At 42.6% G+C, this 23,928-nt stretch overlaps 1 protein-coding gene and 1 long non-coding RNA gene across 4 annotated transcripts in view; one reads left to right on the top strand and one right to left on the bottom strand.

Moving 5' to 3' along the window:
• Positions 1-23,928, top strand: part of SLC9A7 (solute carrier family 9 member A7) — a 156,138-nt gene that overhangs the window by 119,921 nt on the left and 12,289 nt on the right. For both annotated transcript variants that reach the window (XM_070606461.1, XM_070606460.1), the window contains one exon: positions 13,899-13,981. In XM_070606461.1, the coding sequence (XP_070462562.1) occupies positions 13,899-13,981 (83 nt within the window). The remainder of the gene's footprint in view (positions 1-13,898; positions 13,982-23,928) is intronic.
• LOC139081181 (uncharacterized) overlaps positions 1-23,928 on the bottom strand; it is a 28,295-nt gene that overhangs the window by 3,843 nt on the left and 524 nt on the right. Inside the window, exons 2-3 of one of the 2 annotated variants that reach the window (XR_011536297.1) lie at positions 12,487-12,643; positions 5,532-5,646 (exon numbers count right to left, since the gene is read on the bottom strand). This is a non-coding gene — a long non-coding RNA (uncharacterized lncRNA). Of the gene's footprint in view, positions 1-5,531; positions 5,647-12,486; positions 12,916-23,928 lie in introns of those variants that run through there. The other variant, XR_011536296.1, reaches the window with a different exon arrangement.

The following is a 23,928-nucleotide window of genomic DNA, read 5'->3' as shown; positions in this document are numbered from 1 at the left end:
CCCATTAGAAAAGAAAGGGCAGTTCTCTTTACCTCATTTTCTAAATTATCTTCCTAAAAACAAACAAAAAAGTGGTATTTGATGGAAAAGCATTTCTGAGAACAAGCATGATTTTCTTCACTGGTTTTAGAAGTCCAAGGTTATAAACAGAGTCATGGCTACAGAGCTACAGAATATTAGCTCATGTGAGCGAAGGAGAGGAGCTGTTGGCTAGGACTTTTGGCTGTATGTGAGGGAAGCATAAGAATATTGTGGGCAGACTTCAGCTTCATGTCCCTGGCAAATTTGACTCATTAGAACAAAACAAAAACCTCAGTTGCTTTGTTTCTCCTGAGGTCTTGGTGACTTTGCAACCAAAACAAAAACAAGCCCAGCTGGAGGCAAGCCGCCCAGGCCTGGGGGTGGCCTCCCACCCCATTCAAGGGGAGACGTTTCATGCCAGACACAGCTGAGATTTATGTTGGCCCGACAGGCAGACACATCATTCACTTCCTGCCCCAAGTTTACGGAAGAGCACTCATTGATGAGGCTGCTTTGGAGTAGCACAAATCTGAATTTATCCTGGCTTTATCGTCTCAGCAGGACAAGGTCACAAGCAGGATATTAGTGGAATGTGGAGGAAAGGAAACCACTGTGCTTGCATGTGCACGCACGTGCAAAGTGCAGAAAATCAGCTGTTTATAGTTGCGCTGACATATACCTTTCTGGGCAAGTTGGATTTGTTTCTGGGGCCACCCCCAGTTTTCCTCCAGGCTGAAATCTGATACCCAGTCACTTCAATTTTTAACTTCAAACAGTTGCTGAAGTGCCTTTCCTCGAATTACTGCTCTCTGACCCCCCTCCCCGCCACACTTTTTTTTTGTTCTTCTCATTGCCTCCCTTGGCCCCTGATTTCCCCTTCTGCGATTCTTTTTTTCCTTAGAAGTTCAAAATTAACATTAACTTATTCATTCGACAAATATTTAGAGCACCTGTTACATTTCAGATATTCTTTCAGACTCTGGGAACACATCTGCAAACGAGGCAGATGAATCTCCGTCCTTCAGGGCTTGGTGACAGTGAGATGGAGGGAAGCATGGAGGGTGGCTGAGGTGAGATCGTGGAGGGCCTTGTTTGCTTTTCCGTTAGGGACCGTGCACCTGTCCCTGCTGCTCTGAGTGTCCTTGTGGACCAGCAGCCCGGGCATCACTGGAGAGCTTGTTAGAGATGCGGACTCTCAGCCCCCATCTAGACCCACTGAATCAGAACCTTCATTTTCACAGCATTCCCAGGAGGGTTGTGTGGCCTTTACAATTTGAGAAGCCCTGGAGTAGGCAATGTGGAGCTCTTGATTCCTTGTTTTTAAACCCTGTTATTACCCTCTTCTGAGAAATCTTGGTCCCATTATCCCAGGGACATGAAAAAGGCCCAAATTGGGCTGCATCATCTATTTACTCTTTTGCTCTGCATTAGTTTTCTATGGCTGCTGTAACAAATCACTGTTACCAAAACCAAAGTGGGTTCCCTCCTGGTGAGTTACATCAGACTTTCCACCAGAAGCAGTTGTCTCACAAAGGAAAGTACATTTGCGGCAAATAGGAGACCACGCAGAATCATTTCCAGAGTCATGGCGTCCCCGAACAACAGGAAGCAGGGACGTTTTTCGGATGGGGATGAATATTCAAAAGGGAGGAGAGGGTATTGGCTTGCGCAGGCTCAGATGGAAAACAAGCTTCCACATACACTGCAGGCTATGGCAAAGGTCACAGGCGGAGCTCCCTGACGAGGCTTGGTCTGGTTCAGGGAGGTTGGTGACTGCATCTCCTTAACATAACGAAAAAAAACAATTTGGAAAAACAGTTAAATGCTTCCAAACCCACACTTATTTTCCTTGGGGCAATTAGTTGGTGACAGGTCCACAAACTTAGCAGCTTAAAACAACACAGTCTTACAGTCCTGTAGGTCAGAAGTCTGGTGGGCTCCGCTGGTTTCTCTGTTTCAGGTCTCTCAAGTCTGAAATCAGTGTGTTGGCAGGGTTGGGCTCTGGGGGAGAAGTCACTTCCAGGCTCATTCAGGTTGTTGGTAGAATTCAGTTCCATGTGGTCGTGGGACTGAGGTCCTGTTTCCTTGCTGGCCCTTGGCCCGGGGCCAAGCTCAGCTCCTGGGAGCACCCGCATTTCCTGTCTCGTAGCCCCCTCCATCTTCAAAGCCAATGACAGCAGTCCCTGTCATGCTTTGAATCTCTCCTGCCTCTTCTTCCACCACATCTCTGGCTCTTTTGCCCTCCTCATCCACGTTTAAGGGCCCGTGTGATGACGTCGGGCCCACCTGGAAACCCTTCGGTCCATCGACAAAGCCCCTTTGCTGTGTAACGTCACATACTCCCAGGCTCCAGGGAGTAAGACATAGAAAGCTTTGGGAGGCCAGGTTCCATCTGAACAAAAAATAAGCTGTTCTCATGATTGTAATGACCTTAACTGAAAAAAAATATGTCTTTTAACAGTAAGAATGGAATGAAATACATCTCTACCCAGAAATCCTTATTCATTACTTCTAGAACAATTATTTCAAAAATAGGACATTTTGCTACTCCTCAGTTCTTTAATCTGATTTCCTTTTCTTCATCACACGTGTCACCATATATGTGTCAGTCTGTCTGTCTCCTCCTCTGGAAATGTGCTTCTCAGAGGGCAGGTGCTGAATCTCATTCTTTGTATTTCCAGCACCCAGCCTGGTGCCTGGCACACAGTAGGTATTTAATAAATCCAGAAGAAATAGACACTCATTGTTATATGCTCAAAAAATGGTGATAAGCAGAGTTGGTAGTATTTATTTTCTTGAAGGGGTTTCTCTGTTAGTAAGGTTAGTAAAAGGTTTTGAAATCCCTCATGTAACTCATAAGAACAGAGAGTAGAATGGTGGTTACCAGGGGCGGGGGGGTGTGGTGAGAGAATTGGGGAGATGTTGTTTAAAGGTACCAATTTTCAACTAGTAGATGAGTAAGTCCTGGAGATCTAATGCACAGCATAGTGAATATAGTCAACAATACTGTATTATAAACTACAAAGTTGCTTAGACACTAGATCTTAATTGTTCTCACCACAAAGAAGCAATGATAATTGTGTGACTTGTTCGAGGTGTTAGCTAATGAATAGGGATTGGCCGGGTGGGTGTTGTGGGTGGGAGAAGGTGAGGGTATGAAAGGGTGTTCCAGGTTCTCGAAGCAGCCTGAGCTAAAGACAAGAGAGGGTGTGAGCCCTCCTGCTGGGAATGCAGGTTTTGAGGAGGGGCATGGTGAGAGAGCAAGTCCTCCCACTTTTTCTGTGGGCAGCACTTGAATGGAAGTCCACGGGTCTGTCCGCGCAGCCCGGGCAGGAACCTGCCTGTTATTGGATCAGCCTGCGCCCGCACTGAGCCCCACTCTGCCCTGTTCTGCTCGGAGCCCACAGGAAGGGCTCCACGGGCTTGTCTGGGATAGCAGCCCAGATCATGTCGTGGAGTAGTGCTTGGTTGTCCTCCGGGTCAGCTGAAAAAACTAGTCCTGTTCCACACACCCACCCTAATTTCCCCAAAGCCACTGTATGTGGATTTATCTAAATTCTTCCTGTACCTAATCGTGTTCCTGGCACCATTACTTGGAACAAGAAGGTTTTTAACTCCCCTGTTACAAAGTTGCACTTTTTTGGGTTCTGAATTTACCCCTTATAACCTTTCAGGGTTGTTTCTTACATTTCTGAGGTCACTTTATCTTACTTGTGGACTACAGGTATATGTCTTTGCAGCCTGAGAAGATGTTTTGTTAGTTTGCCTTCTAAAAGAAGTCTTTCCCTTGCTTCACTCATTTTAGTTGTCCCTTTAGTAGCTTCCTTGAGATGAGATGGCCAGAGCTTAGGTGTTCCGGCTGATGATGATGCATCGTGGGTTTGCAGAGGTTAGGATGACAGAGTAGGGTGCTGTGATTTTTATTGTTGTTTTAGGGGTGGAGCGGATGAAATTTACATGGGGGGACTTGTCTTGTGCTTGATGGTTCATAGTATCCTTCCTGGTGATGTTTATCATCTTCTTGGTTTTTTCTGTAATAGGATTCCACAGCCACTTAGCATTGAGAGCTTAGAGCCGATCACTTTATAAAGAATCATTTAATTTTTCCGTAAAGATATTTGCCTCTCAGAACAGTCATCTACCACTTTTCCACTCCGTCATGTGGCATTTTGAAATCTCCCTAGAGTTGTCATCAGGCTAGCAATTAATTACCTGAAGGAATGATTGTTAGCTGCAAATGGAGACATTTCTGTGCCCTCTTCTTCCACATGATTTATAAAAATGTGAAATAAAGTTGCTCTCTGGGATCTCTCGTTTTTATTTTCTCATCCACAGAAGAGCCCATTTAACTAAGCCATTTCCATATCTGTCACTAAACATTCCTCCAGTACCATGGGGACTCCGTTTTTAAAAATAGTCTTTGCCATTGGAAATGTTAGGAATTTAAATCATGCTTGCTAATTTCTCTCCCTCTCCTTGTCTGTGTGCTTACCTTCTGAGAGATCTCTGACTAATCCTTGGTGTGTCTATTACAGGGGGAATTGACACGCACTGCAATTTAGAACTACTTGTAATTGTGGCTCAACTTTTATTTGCTTATCGTTGATTGTCTCTCACTTGTAGAGTTGTCTCTCTATATAACGTTTGTTAACTGAAATGAAGAGCTTTACGAGGCAAAAATGAAATTTTAAAAACAAAAGAGGCTTTATTAAAAGGGTTGCAAACTGAGGAAGTACACCCTGACCCACAAGTTGATAGGTGACCCCCCACTTGGGTCTTGGGGTGGCTGGTTTTTTAAAGGCAGAAGGTGCAGAGTTTGCAAGGGTAAGGCTGAGTCCAATTCTGATTGGTCGCCCCTTCCAGCCACACTTTCTCTTGGGCCCAGGGCTTTCTAAATGTCCTAACTGCAGGGGAAGACTACTGTGTTGTTCTCTGGCCATCTCGTGACAGTCAAGGTTAAAATGTACTTTTTTATTTCTGCCCATAGCTAGGCCTTGAGGTGGTCATGGTAACCGTCATGTCAGCTCTGGCCTTGTTTTTATCTCTTTGTCATTTTCCTCCTCTTGATCATAGGTTTGCCAGGGTGACACGTTTGATCAATTCGGGGAGTATTCAGGTCCCTCGATACCCAAGTGCCCCCTCGGCTGCTTGGGTTCCATGGGCTGAACGCAGGTGGCGACCCCAGCCAGCATCATGGGAGTTGCCAGAGGCAGGGTAGCATCCAGACACTGCTTAAAACGAGCAAAAATAAATTTAAAGAGGAGCCAAATGCTGAGTCCTAGGATCATAAGAATCATAACAACTTGGAGGCCTGATCGTAAGACAAGCCTATTCCCTCGGGAAGCCAACTGTAAAGATCTCCTAACATTCCCATCCGTTCCAGGGGTCTGGTTCAGTTGTTTCCAGTATTTTAATGTTCCTTCTAAGTGTTTCTAGATCCTGGGTAACTTGGCCTGAGGCATTTACGTAAAAGTGACAGCAGTCTTCTCCTAACAGGGCACAAGTCCTACCTGCTTCAGCTATGCGTGTGTCAAGGGCTCTGCGGTTCTGGAGGGCTGCCTCAGCTAGAGAGTCCGTCATTGCTTGTCGATGGGCTATAGCAGAGCTGGTGGCCTTCCAAGATTGCTGAACCAAAATAGAAATATTTCTTGTTGATTTTTCCCATTCTGGGATGCCTTTGAACCAAAAGAGTACCTTGCAGAGGGTGTATCCTAGGCTGCTTCTATCTATGATTGGGTTAGATGTGGACAAGATTTCCAAATTTAAGGTCTTTCTTTCTCTTGTTACGTCGCTATTTAGTTAGGGCCGTGGAGAGAAAAGATCCCAAATTAGGGATGCAGGCTGAGGGTCCAAGGGAGGTGAAGTTGTATGCTTTGGGGAGCAGTGAGATGACAGTTCCCCCTCCATCTCTTTGGAAGAACTGTGTAAATGTTAGTGCCACATAGAAAGAACGAACCTGATCCCCGTAGAGATATGGCTGTGGTCAATCCTTGGGCCCAAACCTTTGTGTGAGTAGTATTAATTTGGACAGAAGCAAGAAGAATAGTGGGGTCCTAAGGTTGCCATGGGTCAATTATCCAGAAAGGTTTTTAGGTGGGCATATATAGAAGGGTGAGAAGGTTTGGGGAATGTAACATGGTGGTGGAGTTGTAAGGTTATATAGGAGACTTTGGTTGAATTGACCATCAGCCAGGGGATTCCTGAGTGTTGGTATAGTCCCCAGCTTCCATTATTATTTGCAGCTGTAAAGGTTAATAGCTCAGGCATCCAGGAGCATTCATTAACGTTTCCCCAAAGAAGGGTAACAATTGAATCCAATTCAGTGACTTCATAGTTGGTCTGATTGTTTACAGGAATAAAGATACGTTCTGTGGCGTTGTGTTCACTGGTGTTATTACAAAGCAAGGTATGGTTGAGAAAACCCAGGAGTAGCCCACAGCCATATACATTGCAAAGGCATAATGAAGCTTTATAAGGTAAAGTATGTTCTTGGCCTAAAACCTCAGGGTGGGAAGCAGCAGGGTCAGCCAGATTCCAATTGGCATATCTGTCTTCCATTCGTGGCCTTGGTCCCTAACCACTGTCATGTGTGATTGTATAAGCTGCATAATCAAACCCAGTATATTTGCCAGAGACCTTAAGCAAGGTGGAGAGCAACAAGGGTACCATTTTGGGGTCTTCTAGGGAATGATTTCGATGTATACAGATCCAGCAGGAGGAGAGATTAATCTTGAAAGCAATGTTCTATATAGTAGGAAGGTAAGGATGGATGAAAGACAAGTGTGGTGGGGGAGAGATGGGGGTTAGAGAGGGAGTCAGAAGTCTAGAGCAAATGCAGGTGAAAAGGGTAATCAAGAATGCCACTTTAAGGGAGGCCATCATTAAGGAATTCGAACCAAGGAAGATACCAGAGGTCCTGAATGATCTTGGGGAGCTCTTGTTCTAGTAAAGACAGATCCTGCTGTAGCCTGTCTACAGTATCAGGATTGTTTCTAAAGTAATCTTGAATGACTAAGATCAGCAGTAAGACAAATAGCATCATCAAGCCAACCTTGGAAAACAGTGAAAAAAGGTAGTACCAGGAGGGCACAAGAAGATGAGAACAACAGCTGGAATGAAAAGCAATAGGAAGAGCGGTATGAACAGATGAAGCTGTTTTTTTGTATGGGGTCATGAGGATTGGGGGTTATAGGCCTGGTCCAGAATCTTGGGTAAGCTGTCTCCTTCAGATGTCGTCTGCTTCTGCTCCAATGGCAGGTCTGTGGCAGGGGTCTTGGCATGGGAGAGTCAGAGCCAGGTGTCGGATAAGGGGGTTGATTCTCACTGGAGTGGGGGTCCTGGCACCTTTTTAAAATGAGAAACGTGGATCCATGGGTCACTACCTTCTAATTTGGGAGCACATGGATTAGTCAGCAGTACCTGGTAGGGCCCCTTCCATCGGGGCTGTAATGAGTCCTTAAGCTGATGTCTTTTCCAGTAGATCAAGTCTCCTGGTTCATTTGGGTTTTCTAGATCTTCATCTCCTGGGAGCTCACCATAAAGAGAATCTTTGACTAATCTAGCTCTTTCAGTAATATTTTGTATTAGGTTCTTGCAATAATGTTGTATCTCCCCTTTCAGGAGGGAGGGTGAATACAGGCTCTCAATCAGTCTCATAGGTCCTCCTGTGATAATTTCAAAAGGGGACAAATGATATTTTCCTTTGGGAGTAATCTGAGGTTAAGAAGAACCAGAGGCGAGGCCTGAGGCCAGGCGAGACCAAAGGTGGTCATGAGTTTAGCCATTTGGGCTTTGATGATGCTGTTGGTCCTTTCAACTAACCCGGAAGACTGGGGATGATCGGCACAATGGAAATGTTGGTAGATTGGCCAGATCGTACATATTTCTTTAACAATGAGTCCCATGAAATAGGTTCCCCGATCACTATGTAATTCTTTGAGGAGCCCCCGCCTGGGAATAATTTTTTCCAATAAAATTTTTGCTCCCACCTCTGCTGTTGCCTGACAGCAAGGAAATGCCTCGGTCCAATGTGAGAACATGCAAATCATAGCGAGTATATGTTTGTACCCCATAAAAGGGAGGAGTTAGACGAAGTCCAGTTGCCAGATTTCAAAAGAGCGTTAAGGTAAGGGAAAATGGCCTGTTGCTGTGTGTAGGCATTTTCCTGGATTATACTGCGGACATACAGTGCACTTCTGATGTATCTTATGGTCTGTTGTAGGGGAGGTTTCCAAAAATAATGTCTGGCCCAAGAGACCATTTTGCCAGTATTCTGATGTGTTAGACTGTGCATATAGTGCAGAGTGGTCTCTGCATGCTTTGCAGGAGCACTGGTTTAGAATTAGGGCCCACCAAAATAGATTTACCCCTAGGGTCCATCTGGTAGCCTTGCCTGATCCATTTCCCCCTTTCTTTAGATGACATGGCCTGTTGTGCTTCACGTATAGCGTCCAAAGAAGTAAGTTCTCCTTTTTCTGTTAGGTGAGCATAAAGAACTGGGGAGGACTGTGAGGATGCCACCAGTTTGGCTGCCATGTCGGCAAGGTAATTGACTTTGCCTTCTAAGGTAGAGGTGGTTTGGTAGGTTGGGGTTTTAACAATTGCTAAAGCCTTAGGCAAGAGGGTAGAGTCAATAAGGTCAAGAATATATATGCTTGTTTTTGGTGGGTTGGCCAAATAGAGGTTAGGAAACCACGTTGTTTCCAAAGCATACCAAAGTCGTGGGCTACCCCACAGGCATACCTGCTATCTGTATACACAGTTAGGGTTTTACCCAAGGCTGGGATGCAAGCCTGAGTGAGGCCATGCAGTTCTGCCTGTTGAGCCGAGTGGACCTGGGGTAACGGTCCGGACTTGATAATTTCCTCCAGGAAGACCACAGCATAGCCTCTGTGGAGTGTCCTGTCTGGTCCTCAGAGGTAAGAGCTGTCCATGAACCAGAGGTAGTCAGGGTTTTTGAGAGGGGTCTCCTGTAAGTCTGGTCAGGCAGTTAGGAGTAAGGCAGTGACAACAATGTGGTCATGGTTTTCTGTTTCCCCCTCTGGAAGGGGCATAAGAGTGGCCGGATTCAGAGGGCCACCTCGAGCTAATGAAATGTGACAGGAAGAAAGGAACTCCCCGTTCAAAGGTGGCTGGCTGGCTAGCAGAGAGATGGTGGGTGTGATGAGAATCCAGAAGTGTTTTGACCACACGTGGGATGAAGACTGTTAAGGAGGAGTCAAGAACGCTTTTTCAGTTGCAGAGAGAAAGGCTGAAGAGGCAGCTAGTGCTCGAAGACAGGACAGTAGACCTCTTGCAACTGAGTCAAGCTGAGAGCTGTAATAACTGATAGATCATTTCTGTCCTCCATGTTGTTAGACTAGCACCCCCAAGGCATTTCCTTGTGTCTCATGGACAAAAAAGAAAAAGGGAAGATGATAATTGGGATGACCAAGAGTTGAGGGTGAGATCACCTGTTGTTTGAGACTGTCAGAGGCGTGCTGTGCCTCTGGGGTCCAAGGCAAAGGTTCAGCAGTTTCCTTTGTTAAGAGTGAGTAAAGGGGTTGAGTGATCAATGAGAAATTAGGGATCCAAGTCCTGCAATAGCCTATTAGACCTAAGAAGCTGCATAGCTGGCGTTTGGTGGTGGGGACGGGAAAATGAGATATCCCTTGGATACGGGCTGGGTCTATCTGAAGTCCATCTGGGGTTAGCTTGTGCCTCAAGAGTTTGACCGTGGGGGAACAAAGTTGTAGCTTGTCTTTGGAGACTTTATGTCCCTTTTCTGCCAGCTGATGTAAGAGGTATAGGGTGTCAGAAACAAAGAGGATTGAGTTAAAGCAAAGTACAAGATCATCTATATATTGAAGGACAGTAGAGCTTCCGGCGAAGACAGGGATTGGAGACCCAAATGTAAGACCTGAGAAAAATAAGTGGGGCTCTTTGTATACCCCTGAGGAAGGACAGTCCAGGTATATTAGCACTTGTCCCATGTAAAGGCAAACAGATATTGGCTTTCTTTAGCTACTGGAATGCTGAAAAATGCACTGCCGAGATCAATAGCCTAAAAGAACAGGGTATCAGAGGAAATAGGAGGGGGCAAGGTGTGGGGATCAGGGGCTACTGGACGTGGTGTTACAGTGTTGTTAATAGCACATAGGTCTTGGGCAAAACACCATCCTCTACCATTTGGTTTTTTAACAGGTAGGATTGGTGCATTACAGGGACTAGCAGTGGGTACAATGAGCCCTCTTTCTGTGAAATCCTGAACAATAGGCCTCATTCCTCAGGTGGCAGCGGGACTTAAAGGAATATTGCTTGATGTTTGGGAGAGGCTTGGAGGGATCTGCGCTTATGGTTATAGGAGCAGCAGAGATTATACGGCCTACATCAGTGGAAGAGGAAGCCCAAAGTTGACTGGGAAGGCTGGACAAATCAGTGAGACTATTGGTAGAAGGTGCAGTCAGGGAACAAACAGGGATGAGCCGCGAGGACATAGAAGGTTTGTCTGAGAGTGGGGAGGATGGGATGTCCAAGAGTAGTTCCCATTTACACTTAAAAGAGATATGGGCTTGAGTGGCCTGAAGGAAGTCACACCCTAGGAGCTGAGCCGGGGAAGAAGGGACTGACAAGAAAGGGTGGCACTCTTGAAGAGGGCCTAACTGGAAACAGAGGGGTTGAGACATAGGCACTGTGAGCACCTGATTTGATACCCCACCCATGTTAAATGTCTGTACTCTGGGGAAGGGGCCTAGAAAACTGGTTGGGGTTGAGGACAGAGTAAGTGGCTCCAGTCTCAATTAGAGCCATCAATGGCTGTCCTTCTATAGTCAAATGGCTGTCCTGCTCTTAGGAGGGGATCGACCCCTTGTTGTTTCCCAGAGCAGCACTACTCTAGGTGGAGACAATGGGTCTTTTGGGTGGGTGGCCTTTGGGACTGTGGATTATTCTGAAGCCATTTTTATAGATATATTCTGAAGCCATTTTTTTGTATTCAAAACAACCCTTTTTGAAGTGTCCTGGCTTCTTACAAAAGTACCAAGTCTTATCTGAAGGGGGGCCTAGAGACCTGGTTCAGCTGAGACGATTGCAAGGCCATCAATTTGGCCATTTTTTCCTGGCATGCCAAGAGCCTGGTGGCTCGATGTTCTTTGTCCTTCTCTAAAGTTTTGGCTGGACGATTTGCCGTGGCTGCCAGGGTATTGGAGTTCCTGGCTGCCCAATCAGGGTCATGCCGTTTGACTAGGCTTGAAACTGGATTGGCTAGTCCATCCAAAAACATGGAATTAAGTAATTTACTAATTTCTGCACACAATTTTTGTATGCCTGACTTCTGAGAGAAGATTTTCTCAAAGTGATCATAAAATTTAAGGACTGATTCATCCCTTTTCTGTGTGTATCTTTGAATTGGTTTCCAATTTGTCTGAGGAGGCCACAGTTGTTATTAAATTGGCAGCAATTTTATTTGCCTTTTCAAAAGCCTCATTATAAGGAAGCCCAGGCTCTGTGGAGGATCCTCCCAGTGGCCTTCGTTGTCCATTCCTGGGCCTGAATGGGTCCTACCAGCATGCGGATCAAGTGGTAAGGGTTTGGGAGTCAGGGCTGTAGACACCAACGGTCGGAGTAAGGTGCCTCTGAAATTCTTGGGAGTTTTCCTTCGGGTTTGGGAACTCCTTACATGAACTCAAAAGTTCCATTTTTGACCAGGGGTTAAAGTTTAGAACCCAGTTTTCAGGAGCCAGTCCATGAATTTCTACTCTGAAGGGAGTTATCAGAGAAGCGGGTGCAGAAAGCGTGGAAGGCTTAGTCAGGGAGAACGGCGGCAGAATTTCGGGGGAGGAGAAAAAAGGAAGTTCTGACAGGGTAAAGTGGTGGGGGGCAAGAGGTGGTGGTGGGAGAAGAGGTAGGAGAAGAAGTGGGGGGAGGAGAAGAAATGGGAGGGCTTTTAGATTCTCTGATTCTGTCCAGTCGCTGGAATTTGAAGCTTCTACTAGATTTAAGTCTTTCTTCTACTTTAGAATGCTTTTCTTTTAGGGAAGCAATAACAGATCCATTTCCCCTTTTGGAAGCTTGTAGGTACCAATTAAAAAAGGCTTCCCATTGCTTTTGAGAGGAGCGATATCCTCTTTTTTCCAATTGAGCTCACGAATAAACCAATTTGGAAATATCAAAGGAGCCCCATTGTGGCCAATGTAATCTTAGATCATCTCTACTGATTGGACCCAGATAATAAGGAACGTGCAAGTATTTGGTCCATAATTTTTGTACATAAAAGCCACAGGAGTGGTGGCAGGCAGCTGGCCATTCGCTGCTTCCTTAGAACAATCTTTAGAATAAAAGGCACCCATCCTGAAGGTAGAAACCCCCTGTATTGGAGAAACGTCCCTGTAAAGCAGCTGCAGCTGAACCTTGTGAGGGCTTCCCCTCCTTAAGGAGTCTCTAGCCCTCTACCAAAGCATGGGAGGTCGAGGATGCGAAAGGGCCTACCTTGATCGTCCCTCTGAGGCCATTGGAGATGCAGAGGAGCAGTCAAGGGGCTCTGGGTTGTGCCGGCATGCAGTGTCCACTTGTCCCCCAGGAGGAGATCAGACGGCTGCTTCACGTCCCATCCTCGTCAACCAGAGATGTTAACCGAAATGAACAGCTTTACAAGGCAAAAATGGGATTTTAAAGACAAAAGAGGCCTTATTAAAAAGGGTTGCAAACCCTGGGAATTACACCCTAACCCACAAGTTGATAGGTGACCACCCCCTCCGGTCTTGGGGTGGCCGGTCTTTTAAAGGCAGAAGGTGCAGAGTTTGCAAGGTTAAGGCTGAGTCCAGTTCTGATTGGTCGCCCCTTCCAGCCACACTTTCTCTTGGGCCCAGGGCTTTCTAAATGTCCTAACTGCAGGGGAAGACTACTGTGTTGTTCTCTGGCCATCTCGTGACAGTCAAGGTTAAAATGTACTTTTTTATTTCTGCCCATAGCTAGGCCTTGAGGTGGTCATGGTAACCGTCATGTCAGCTCTGCCCTTGTTCTTCTCTCTTTCTTTATCACATTCAGGAGGGTGGTGAGAAAATGGCTGTGCTTCACATGCAGTCTGTATTTTCAGGGCTTGTCATCCAGCAGCATAGAGCCCCAGTAGTGCCCCCAAATTGCAGCAGTCAGCCCACTTTTTAACATTAACTATGCTGCTTATAATGCTTGCACAGAACAGATTTCCTAAACCTCAAATGAACATTTGATTTTGCAAGTTATTTTGAAACTTAAATGATGGAGATGTTTGCGTTGGAAAGGCATTAGAGAAGTAGTAAAGGAATTTACTACTCAAGGGTAGATAAAATAACAGAAATGCTAGTTCTGGCTGTGTTTCCCCTGCCTACCGCCCCCACCTTCCTGAAGCTGGTACGACAACAAGTTACTGCCCTGCCTAGAGCACAGTGCGGGTGCCTGGGTAAAGACCACCAAGAGCCCTCGGCTGGTTTGTCAGGAAGCTCAACCAAGCAGGATTTCCCCAGGCCAGCTTTGGGGGGCCTGGAAAGTTGGTTTTACAGAAACTTTCTTTACTATTCTCTATAAATCAATTTTTGCCTGTTGGAATCTAAACTACTTTAGAGTAATTAATCTGCTGAAAGGCACTTTGAGGAAATAAGAGTGCCAAAGGAAATTTTGTGCTATATTGAGTTGATCTACCCACAGACATGACCAAGCCTTTTTACTTTGAGGATTGATTTGTCTACCTTTTGGATTTCTTCAATTTCTTTTAAAATATTACCTCCGAATATGTCTTTGAAACTAGTGGTACAGGATGTTTGTCTCTGAGCAAAATTTCCAAAAGTTATGGTTAAAAAAGTCCCGCCCCCCTTATTTCAATCCCTTTTCTGCAACTAAGCATCTCTCCTCTTGTTTGTTCCTAGGATGGTCCAGATTCTGCCACAGGAAACCGGACAAAGCAGGAGAGTGCGTGGCTGTTCAGGCTGTGGTACAGCTTTGACCACAAGTATCCTTTTAAAGTGGCTTCCCTGTGTTCGTGAAACATTGATGATGATGTTGAGCTGTCAGTGAATGACTTCTAATGAGTAAGGAAAGATGTGTGCTTGCTACAGATGTATTCAGTCGTCTCTTGGGACACATGCAATGATCATTCACACACAGGTAGTCCTGGTGAGCATCTCTCTGGCTAAGATGAGTGTTTGCACATCATTATGGTAGCCAGCCCACAGCCTGGTAGACTCATGTGGCTCTTCAGAGCTTTGTATCCAAGGGAAATATGCCTGTGTAGGTGAATTAGTTAAAATTACACGATGAACCATGCTGTGGTCAGGAAGGAAAGTGGGGCTTGGGCAGTTAACTCATGTGGGGAAGATAATTCCTAGTGGCTGAACCAAATCTAGCCAAGTCTCATCCAGGCCTTAACCAGGCCACATGCAGCGTGGACTCTGTTCTAGTAGATTCATTTGGTTCCAGGTGAAAATTAAAAACCAAAAAGTTAAATTTTCATGGTTTCTTAAGTGGACATAGTGATGAAGTGGGCAGGTAGCTTATATAGGGTCTTTGGAGACTTTGAAAATGTTTTTAAAATTTTCTATTGAAGTATAAGGTATGTATAGAAAAATACACAAATGGTAAGTGCTCAGTGAATTACCACAAAATAAATACACTTATATAACACCAAACAGATCAAGAAACACAAAATTACCAGTTCCCCTTGTGCCACAACCCAATTACTACTTCTTTCTCCTCCCCAAATGTAACCGTTCTCCTGACTTCTAGCAACACTTAATAGTTTTACCTGTTTTTGAACTTTGTATAAATGGGATTGTAGAGTATATATATTTCAGTGTCTGGTTTATCTGGCTTGACATCATTTGTGTGAGTCATCCGTGTTGTCACATGTAGCTCTAGTTCATCTATTTTCATTGCTGTGTAGTGTTTCATTGTATGAATATACCATAATTTATTTATCATTCTGTTGTTTATGAACACATAGATTGTTTCTAATTTGGAGCTACTATGAAAGATACTGCTAATGAACATTCTTGTACATATCTTTTGGTGCATGTTTATATATTTTTTTCTTGGGAATATACCCAGGAGTGAAATTGCTGGGTCATAGGACATGCGTAGGTTCAACTTTAGAGATAGTGCCAAACACCTTTACAAAATGGTAGTACCACTTTACACACTCATCTCTAGTGTATGAGAGTTCCAGTTGCTCCACATCCTCACTGACTGTTGGTGTTGTCAGTCTTGGTAATTTTAGCAATTTTAGTGGGTTGGTAGTGGCATTTCATTGTGGTTTTCATTTGAATTTATCTGACTAGTAAGATTGAACTCTTTTTCCATGTATTTACTGGCCGTTTGGTATGTTCCTTTATGATGCGCCTGTTCAAGTCTCTTGCTTATATTTCTATTGGGTTGTCTGCCTTTTCTTACCAGTTTATAAGCATTCCTTATGTAATCTAGATATGAATATTTTGCTAGTTATATGTGATAAAAATATCTTCTCTATTGTGACATGCTTTTTCACTTTTAAATAGAATCTTTTGATGAACAAAAGGACTTAATGCAATATATTGATCTTTTCTGTTCTCGTTAGTATTTTTTGTGTCCTGTTATGGAAATCTTTGTCTACCCCAAAGTCATGAAGGCAATTTCCTATGTTATCTTCTAGAAGCTTTATTGTTTATTTTCTGTGCATCTTTTTTTTTTTTTTTTTTTTACTGAGTGACAGACATGGACAATGAAAAAGAGATAATTTGAAATGTTCTAGATGAGGTTACGATCCTTCAAAGTTGATTTACCTTACATCTGGTCAGTTGATATGCTAGGGGCATTAGCAATTCCAGGTCACTTAAATCCAATCAGGAATAAAGGTGATTTGAAGCTGGGCTTCAGTTCCTTTGAGGGTTAGTCTGTTTTCTATCTGCCCTTTTTTCTAGAATTCCAACCTAGAGCCTAGGGTGTTTGCATAGTCTTCCTCAGAAGCCCCTTGGCTCCAGTTTTTGTCACATTCACTCTATCTTTGTGAGTCTGCTAGTTGCTCTGCTCAGCTTCTCAGGTGCCTTTAGGGAAAACATGGTTTCACCAAGTGCCAGGCTCACCTCTTGGGTTTCCTCCTCCAGATTCTGGCCCTCTTCACTGCTATGGTAGCTTTCTGATGCTATTAAGCAGAAGATTCTGTTGTGTTTTATCTTGTTTTATTTTGCCCAGTTCTTCTAATTCTTCTCAGTGGAAAGGATGGTTCAAATTACCTTATTTGCTATTAACTGAAATAGAACCCCCAGGGATTTTTTTAAGCCATAAGAACTTTGTCTGCATTGTAATTCAAAATGCAGGTGACTCATTGGGCTTGGAAAGGATGCAGAGAAAATTGGACAGAGTTCACAGGAGAGTGACAAAATGCTAAAGCAATAAGAAATGGATTCTTATCAGCATTCAGCACTCCACTTTCAACAATGGATAGATCATCTAGACAGAAAATCAATGAGGAAACATTGGACTTGACCTACATTTTAGACCAAATGGACTCAACAGACATATACAGAACATTCCATCCAACAGCAGCAGAATATACATTCTTCTCAAGTGCGGATGGAACATTCTCTGGGAAAGGTCATATGTTAGGTCACAAAACAAGTGTTAGCAAATTTAAGAAGATTGAAATCATATCAAGTATCTTTTCTGACCACAGTGGTGTGAAACTAGAAATCAATAACAGGAGAAAAACTGGAAAGGTCACAAATATGTGTACCTTAAACAACACACTCCTGAACAACCAGTGGGTCAACGAAGAAATCAGAAGGGAAATCAAAAAATATCTTGAGACAAAGGAAAATGGAAACACAACATAACAAAACTTCTGGGATATAGCAAAAGCAGTTCTAAGAGGGAAGTTTATAGTGATAAATGCCTACGTTAAGAAAAAAGAAAGATCTCAAATATACAACCTAACTTTACACCTCAAGAAACTAGAAAAAGAAGAAAAAACTAAGCCCAAAGTTAGCAGAAGAAGGGAAATAACAAAGGTCAGAGCAGAAATAAATAAAATAGAAACTAGAAAAACAATAGAAAAGACCAAAAAAACTAAGAGTTGGTGTTTTGAAAAGATAAACAAAATTGACAAACCTTAAGTTGGACTAAGAAAAAAGAGAAAAGACTCAAAATCAGAAATAAAAGAGGAGACATTACAACTGATACTGTGGAAATACAAGCGGTCATAAGAGACTGCTATGAAGAATTATAAACCAAAAATTGGATAACCTAGAAGAAATGGATAAATCCTAGAAACATACAACTTACGAAGACTGAATCATGAAGACACAGAAAATCTGAACAGACCAGTAACAAGTAAGGAGATTGAATCAATAATCAAAAACCTCCCAACAAAGAAAAGCCTGGGACCAGATGGCTTCACTGGTGAATTCTATCAAACATTTAAAGAAGAATTAATACGTCCTCAAACTCTTCCAAAAATTGTAGAGGAGGAAACACTCCCAAACTAATTTTACAAGGCCAGTATTGCTCTGATATCAAAGCCCAAAAGGACACTACAAGAAAATTACAGGCCAGTATCCCTAATGAACATAGCTGTCAAAATCCTCAACAAAATACTAGCAAAGTGAATTCAACAGCACATTAAAAGAATTGTACACCATTATCAAGTGGGATTTATCCCTGGGATGCAAGGATGGTCCAACATAAGCAAATCAATAAATGTGATTCACCACATTAACAAAATGAAAAATAAAAATCATATGATCATCTCAATAGATGCAGAAGAAGCATTTGACAAAATTCAACATCCTTTCATGATAAAAACTCTCAACAAATTAGGTATAGATGGAATGTACCTCAACATAGTAAAGGCCATATATGACAAGCCCAAAGCTAACATCATACTCAGTGGTGAAAAGCTGAAAGCTTTTCCTCTCAGATCTAGAACAAGGTAAGGATGCCCACTCTTGCCACTTCTATTTAACACAATACTGGAAGTCCTAGCCAGAGCAGTTAGGCAAGAAAAAGTAAAAGGCATCCAAATCAGAAAGGAAGAAGTTAAAATTGTCTCTTCAGATGATATGATCTTACATATAGAAAACCTTAAAGACGTCACCAAAAAAACTGTTTAAAACTAGTAAATGAATTCAGTAAAGTTGCAGGATATAAAATCAACATACGAAAATTAGTTACATTTCTATACATTAACAATGAACTATCCAAAAAAGAAATTAAGAAAACAATCCCATTACGATAGTATCAAAAACAATAAAAATACTTAGGAATAGATATCTGTACAACAAATATCTGTACACTGTAAACTAAAAAACATTGATGAAAGAATTGAAATAAATGGAAAGATATCTGGTTCATGGATTGAAAGAATTAATATGGTTAAAATGTCCATACCACCCAAAGCAATCTACAGATTCAATGCAATCTCCATAAAAATTCTAATTACATTTTTCACATGAAAAGAAAAAACAATCTTAAAATTCATATGGAACCACCAAAGATCCTGAATAGCTAAAGCAATCTTGAGGAAAAAGAACAAAGCTGGAGACATCACGTTTCCTGATTTCAAATTATATTACAAAGGTATATTGTATTCCATACAAATGGTATGGTATTGGCATAAAAACAGACACACAGACCAATGCAACAGGATAAGGAGCCCACAAATAAACCCTCACATATAGGGTCAGCTAATCTTCGACCAAAGTGCTAAGAATATACAATGGGTAACAGACAGTCTCTTTAATAAATAGTGTTGAGAAAACTAGATATCCGCACGCAAAAGAATGAAACCAGACACCTATCTTACATCACTCACAGAAATCAACTCAAAATGGATTAAAGCCTAAAATGTAAGACCTGAAACCATAAAACCCCTAGAAGAAAACATAGGGGAAAGGTCCTTGACATTGGTCTTGGCAGTGATTTTTTGGACTTGACACCAAATGCACAGGCAACAAAAGCAAAAGAAAACAAGTGGAACTACATCAAACTAAAAAATTTCTGCACAGCAGAGGAAACCATCAACAAAATGAAAAGGCAGCCTGTGGAATGGGAGAAAATATTTGGAAACCGCATCTCTGATAAGGGGCTAATATCCAAAATATATAAAGAACTCAGAATTTAATAGCAAAAATCCAAATAACCTCATTAAAAATGAGCAAAAGACCTGAATAGACATTTTTTCCAAAGAAGACATGCACGTGGCCAACAGGTATGGAAAGATGCTCAACATCACTAATCATCAGGGAAATGCAAGTCAAAACCACAATAAGATATCACCTCACACCTATTAGGATGGCTGTTGTCAAAAAGCCAAAAGATTACAAGTCTTGGGAGGATGTAGAAAAAAGGGAACGCTGTGCACTGTTGGTGGGAATGTAATCTGGTACAACCACTGTGGAAAGCGGTATGGAGAGTTCCTCAGAAAATTAAAAATAGAATTACCATATGATCCAGCAGTTCCACTTCTGGGTATATATCCAGAGGAAATAGTATCAGTATCTCGATGAGATATTTGCACTCCCATGTTTATAGCAGCATTATTCACAGTAGTCAAGACATGGAAAAAAGCTAAGTGTCAGTCAATGCATGAATGGATAAAGAAAATGGGTATGTATACAATGGAATATTATTCAGTCTTAAAAGCAAAGAAAATTCTGCCGTTTGAGACAACATGGATGAACCTGGAGGACATTATGCTGTGAGATAAGCCAAGCACAGAAAGACAAATACTGCATGATCTCACTTATATTTAGAATCTATAAAAGTTGAACTCTTGGTAACAGAGAGTAGAATGGTGGTTGCCAAGGACTGGAGGGTGAGGGAAATGGAGAGTTGTTGGTCAGAGGGTACAAACTTTTAGTTATTAGATAAGTAAGTTCTGGAGACCTAATGTACAACATGGTGACTATAGTTAATAATACTGTATTGTATACTGGGAATTTTCTAGGAGAGTAGATTTGTTTTATTGAGGTCATAATAGTTTATAACATTGTGAAATTTCAGTTGTACATTGTTATTTGTCCATCACCATATATATGTGACCCTTTACCCCTCATGCCCACCCCCCAACCCTCTTCCCCTTGGTAACCACTAGTCTGATCTCTTTGTCCATGTATTTGTTTATCTTCCACATATGAGTGAAATCATATGGTGTTTGTCTTTCTCTGTCTGGCTTATCTTGCTTAACATAATACCCTCAAATTCCATCTATGCTGTTGTAAATGAGACGATTGTGTCTTTTTTATGGCTGTGTAGTATTCCATTGTGTGTGTGTGTGTGTGTGTGTGTGTGTGTGTGTGTGTGTTTGTATGTATACACACACACATACCACATTTTCTTTATCCATCCGTCTGTAGCAGGGCACTTGGATTCTTGGGTTGCTTCCACATCTTGGCTATCATGAATAATGCTGCGATGAACATAGCAGTGCATAAGTGAGAGAGTAGATTTTAAGTGTTCTCACCACATACACAAAAAATGATAACTATGTGAGGTGATGGATATGTTAATTAGCTTGAATGTGGTAATCATCTCACAATGTATATGTATATGAGAACATCTCATTGTATACCTTAAATATATACAATTTTTATTTGTCAATCATACTTCAATAAAGCTGGGGGGAGAAGAGGTCGATTCTTTAATGAATAACAGGAGTAATCTCTAAAGTCTCACCTGAATGTAAATTTTAGTGACTTTGAGATTTCCACTTTTTTGGTTTGGAGGAGAGAAGCTAAGATCATCAGCAGACACAAGTGTCTGGAGAATTAGATGAGGAAGGTGCCCGTGATTCATTCTATAGCTCCATAGATGATCAGGCAAGACAAAGTGGGCTTTGGCTGCATCAGAGGAGAGTTCAGCTGGGTATGAATGACTCCCACAGGCCAGCAAGAATGGAGTGTGGTACCTCCTTCTTTGAACAAGACTGAAAATGGCATGGATGGGATTCCACCTTAAGATGAGAGGCTCAACGCACACATATACCTCCCTTCTCTTTCCAGGGCTCACTGTACTCACAGGAGAGAGATTTTTGACTACTTGGAGGACCAAAGGTAGAGGGAATTGTAGCAGAGAAAACTGTAGCCCAAGACAAAAGTGAGTCTTCAGCCAGCTGATTTATTAAAGAATGTTGTTAAGAGCAGCTGCAACAAGTATCTCCTGTGTCAACAGGTCAACTAGCAGCTGTTAATTTTCTCTTCAGGCCATAGTTCTCTAAAGAAAGTAGAGACACCGCCTGGGGAGGGTTTGGTAGAGAAGCAGATCTTGAGGCCACCAAAGATTTTTCTCCCCAGAGTTACCCCCCTCCACTTTAGTGTGGTAGGAGTCCCCACCTGTCTGATGAACTGAGAAACTGAGTAAAGACATGAGGGTGGAGGGAGCCGAAGTAATTAAACAGTTCCAAATATGTATTTTTAAATTTTTCTAATAAAATCCTTAGAGTTGAGAGATTTTTCCGGTCGTGATGTAAGAACAGGTTATTAGAAAAAGGAGCAATCCAGATGGCAACTAGACTTTTGGTGGTGAACATGATGTAATCTATACAGAAGTCAAAATATAGTGATGTACACCTGAAATTTACACAATGTTATAAACCAGTGTTACCTTAATAAAAAAAATTAAAGAAAAAGGAGCAATCAAATAAGAAGAAACTCTTGGAAATTAAAGTTTTTGAAATTAACCCAAAAATGGAATGGATAGTTTCATTACATGGTGAAGACCAAATTGTGGATCTGAAAGATAAAGTTGAGGAAAAAATCTCTAAGAATTCAAGCAAAAAATCAGAGCTATGTAAGAGTTCAAGATGTGGAGGTTAGACCCAGATGGTCCACAGTCATTTAACAGGACCTGAAAGGAGAGGATAGAGACTGTGGAGGAAAAGAAGTACCAGGGCCGAGTGGTTAAGTTTGTGCGCTGCGCTGCGGCAGCCTAGGGTTCGGATCCTGGGTGCGGACATGGCACCGCTCGTCAGGCCACGTTGAGGTGGCGTCCCACATCCCACAACTAGAGGGACCTGCAACTAAGATATACAACTATGCACCGTGGGGGGCGGGGGCGGGTTTGGGAAATTAATGCAGGAAAAAAAAAAAAAGATTGGCAACAGTTGTTAGCCCAGGTGCCAATCTTTAAAAAAAAAAAGTAATACCAAAGAAGTGATGGAAGAAAGAATCCCTTAGCTAAGGGAAGTGACTTGTCTCCAGAGTGCAAGGGCCCACCTAGCGTGACTAGGATGGATGTACTCGTTATAGCATTCCACAAGTACAGGAGGAAAAACAGGACTCTTCAAGGTTCCAAAGAGAAAAACTGGCAGCCTCCAAAGGGGCAAGAATCAGACGTGAAATCACCAAAATTGAATGTTAGAGTACTGTCGAGCACTATCTGAGTTCCAGGATGAAAAGGAAAAGTCTGAGCCTAGAATTCTACACCTGAACTTTTCATCAAAAATGAGCGAAAAAAAGGAGGGTGGCTTTTAGATATGCAAGAATTCAGAAAGTTTGGCACCGTGCAGACTCTATGAGAAGGAGTAAAAACCGTAAGGATCAAACAAAACAAAATCCAACTAAGGGGACAACGTTGAAGAAGCAGTGATTTGTTATAACCCAGAAGTGAACAAGATTAAAAACAAATTTAAAAAGATCCTTTATTTAGCAAGACACTCACGTGTTCTCTTCTGACTAACAGAGTTTAAATGACATTGTATTACATGTCTTTTTAATAGTGTTCCAACCACTGCTTGGTTACGGTGAATAATATTCGTATAATAACATTATTACAAATGCTGCTTATTGCTTTTTAACAGACTCAATCTATAGTCTAGAAGTATAGAAGGTTTATTATAAAATAGAATGCAAATGTTATATATCTACAGTGTAAAATAAATTATAATAAAAATTGGAAAGGAAAAAGATTGGAAAGAGGAGGCAGGAGCATAAGGGAATTAAATTTACCATCCTTCATAGGAGGGAGTTAGAAGCCTTTGACTAAAGTTTATCAATGAAGAAATGGAAGAAGAAAATGTTGTATAAAGTTATAATGGTAGTTACCTGCAAAACTGGGTGGAGAAGAGAGACTTGATATTTCATTTTTGCCTTTCCGACAATTTGAATATTTTAAAATCTATGTGTATGCATATATATTTTTTTTCTCTTTTAGAGAAGTTGTTAGAGGGCCTTCTGTATTTGGGGAAGAGGGAGCTTTCTTTGAACTGCCTGAGGCAGGGAACTGAAAGGTAGCCTCTGGTCCCCTGGTGACTTTTTTGTATTAATCATTCCACACATCCAGCCCCTGTCAGCTTGTGAGCTAAAGACACAACATAGCTGATAGGCCTGTAGGGGCTGTTCCCAGGAAGGCCGTTAGAGGACAGCGGTCAAAGGAGGCTCATTCTGTTGGTAAAGAGCTCCAGCAGAGTCCGCACACCCTCCTTTGTTGGGTAATTCCCAACTAGAAGTCTGCCCAGTCTCCCCGTGCCATCTCCTCCTCCTCCTGTAGAGAGGCTTCTTTCTCGTGCTGCTGTAAGTGAAGACAGGAAGTGGTGGGGCTTGGAGAGAGCAGTCATCCTCTTGAGTACAGATGGCTGCGACACCGTGTGACCTTCTTTTAAAGTCTCTTGGCCATTCCTGCATTTGGGGTACCCATGTGAGTCTCCCCCTTTTCCATTGCAGGTTAGGCTATGGGTATCGGAAATGGTCCGACTCTATCATAATGTGACACGTGCTTCATGGTGCGTCCAACACAGGGCTGTCCATTTGGCAGCACAGATATCCACAGGATGACAAACCCTGAGCTCTCCATGTAACAGCTGACCTTCGTGTTAGACCAGTGGTCTTAACCGAGGGCGAGTTTGCTTCTCAGGGGACATTTGGCAATGTCTGGAGACATTTCTGTTGTCACACCAAGGGGAGGGGTTGGGGGTACTACTGGCATCTAGTGGGT

This window comes from Equus przewalskii, chromosome X, assembly GCF_037783145.1.
Source record: "Equus przewalskii isolate Varuska chromosome X, EquPr2, whole genome shotgun sequence".
NCBI lineage: Eukaryota > Metazoa > Chordata > Mammalia > Perissodactyla > Equidae > Equus > Equus przewalskii.
This window is presented reverse-complemented; position numbering and strand designations above follow the sequence as displayed.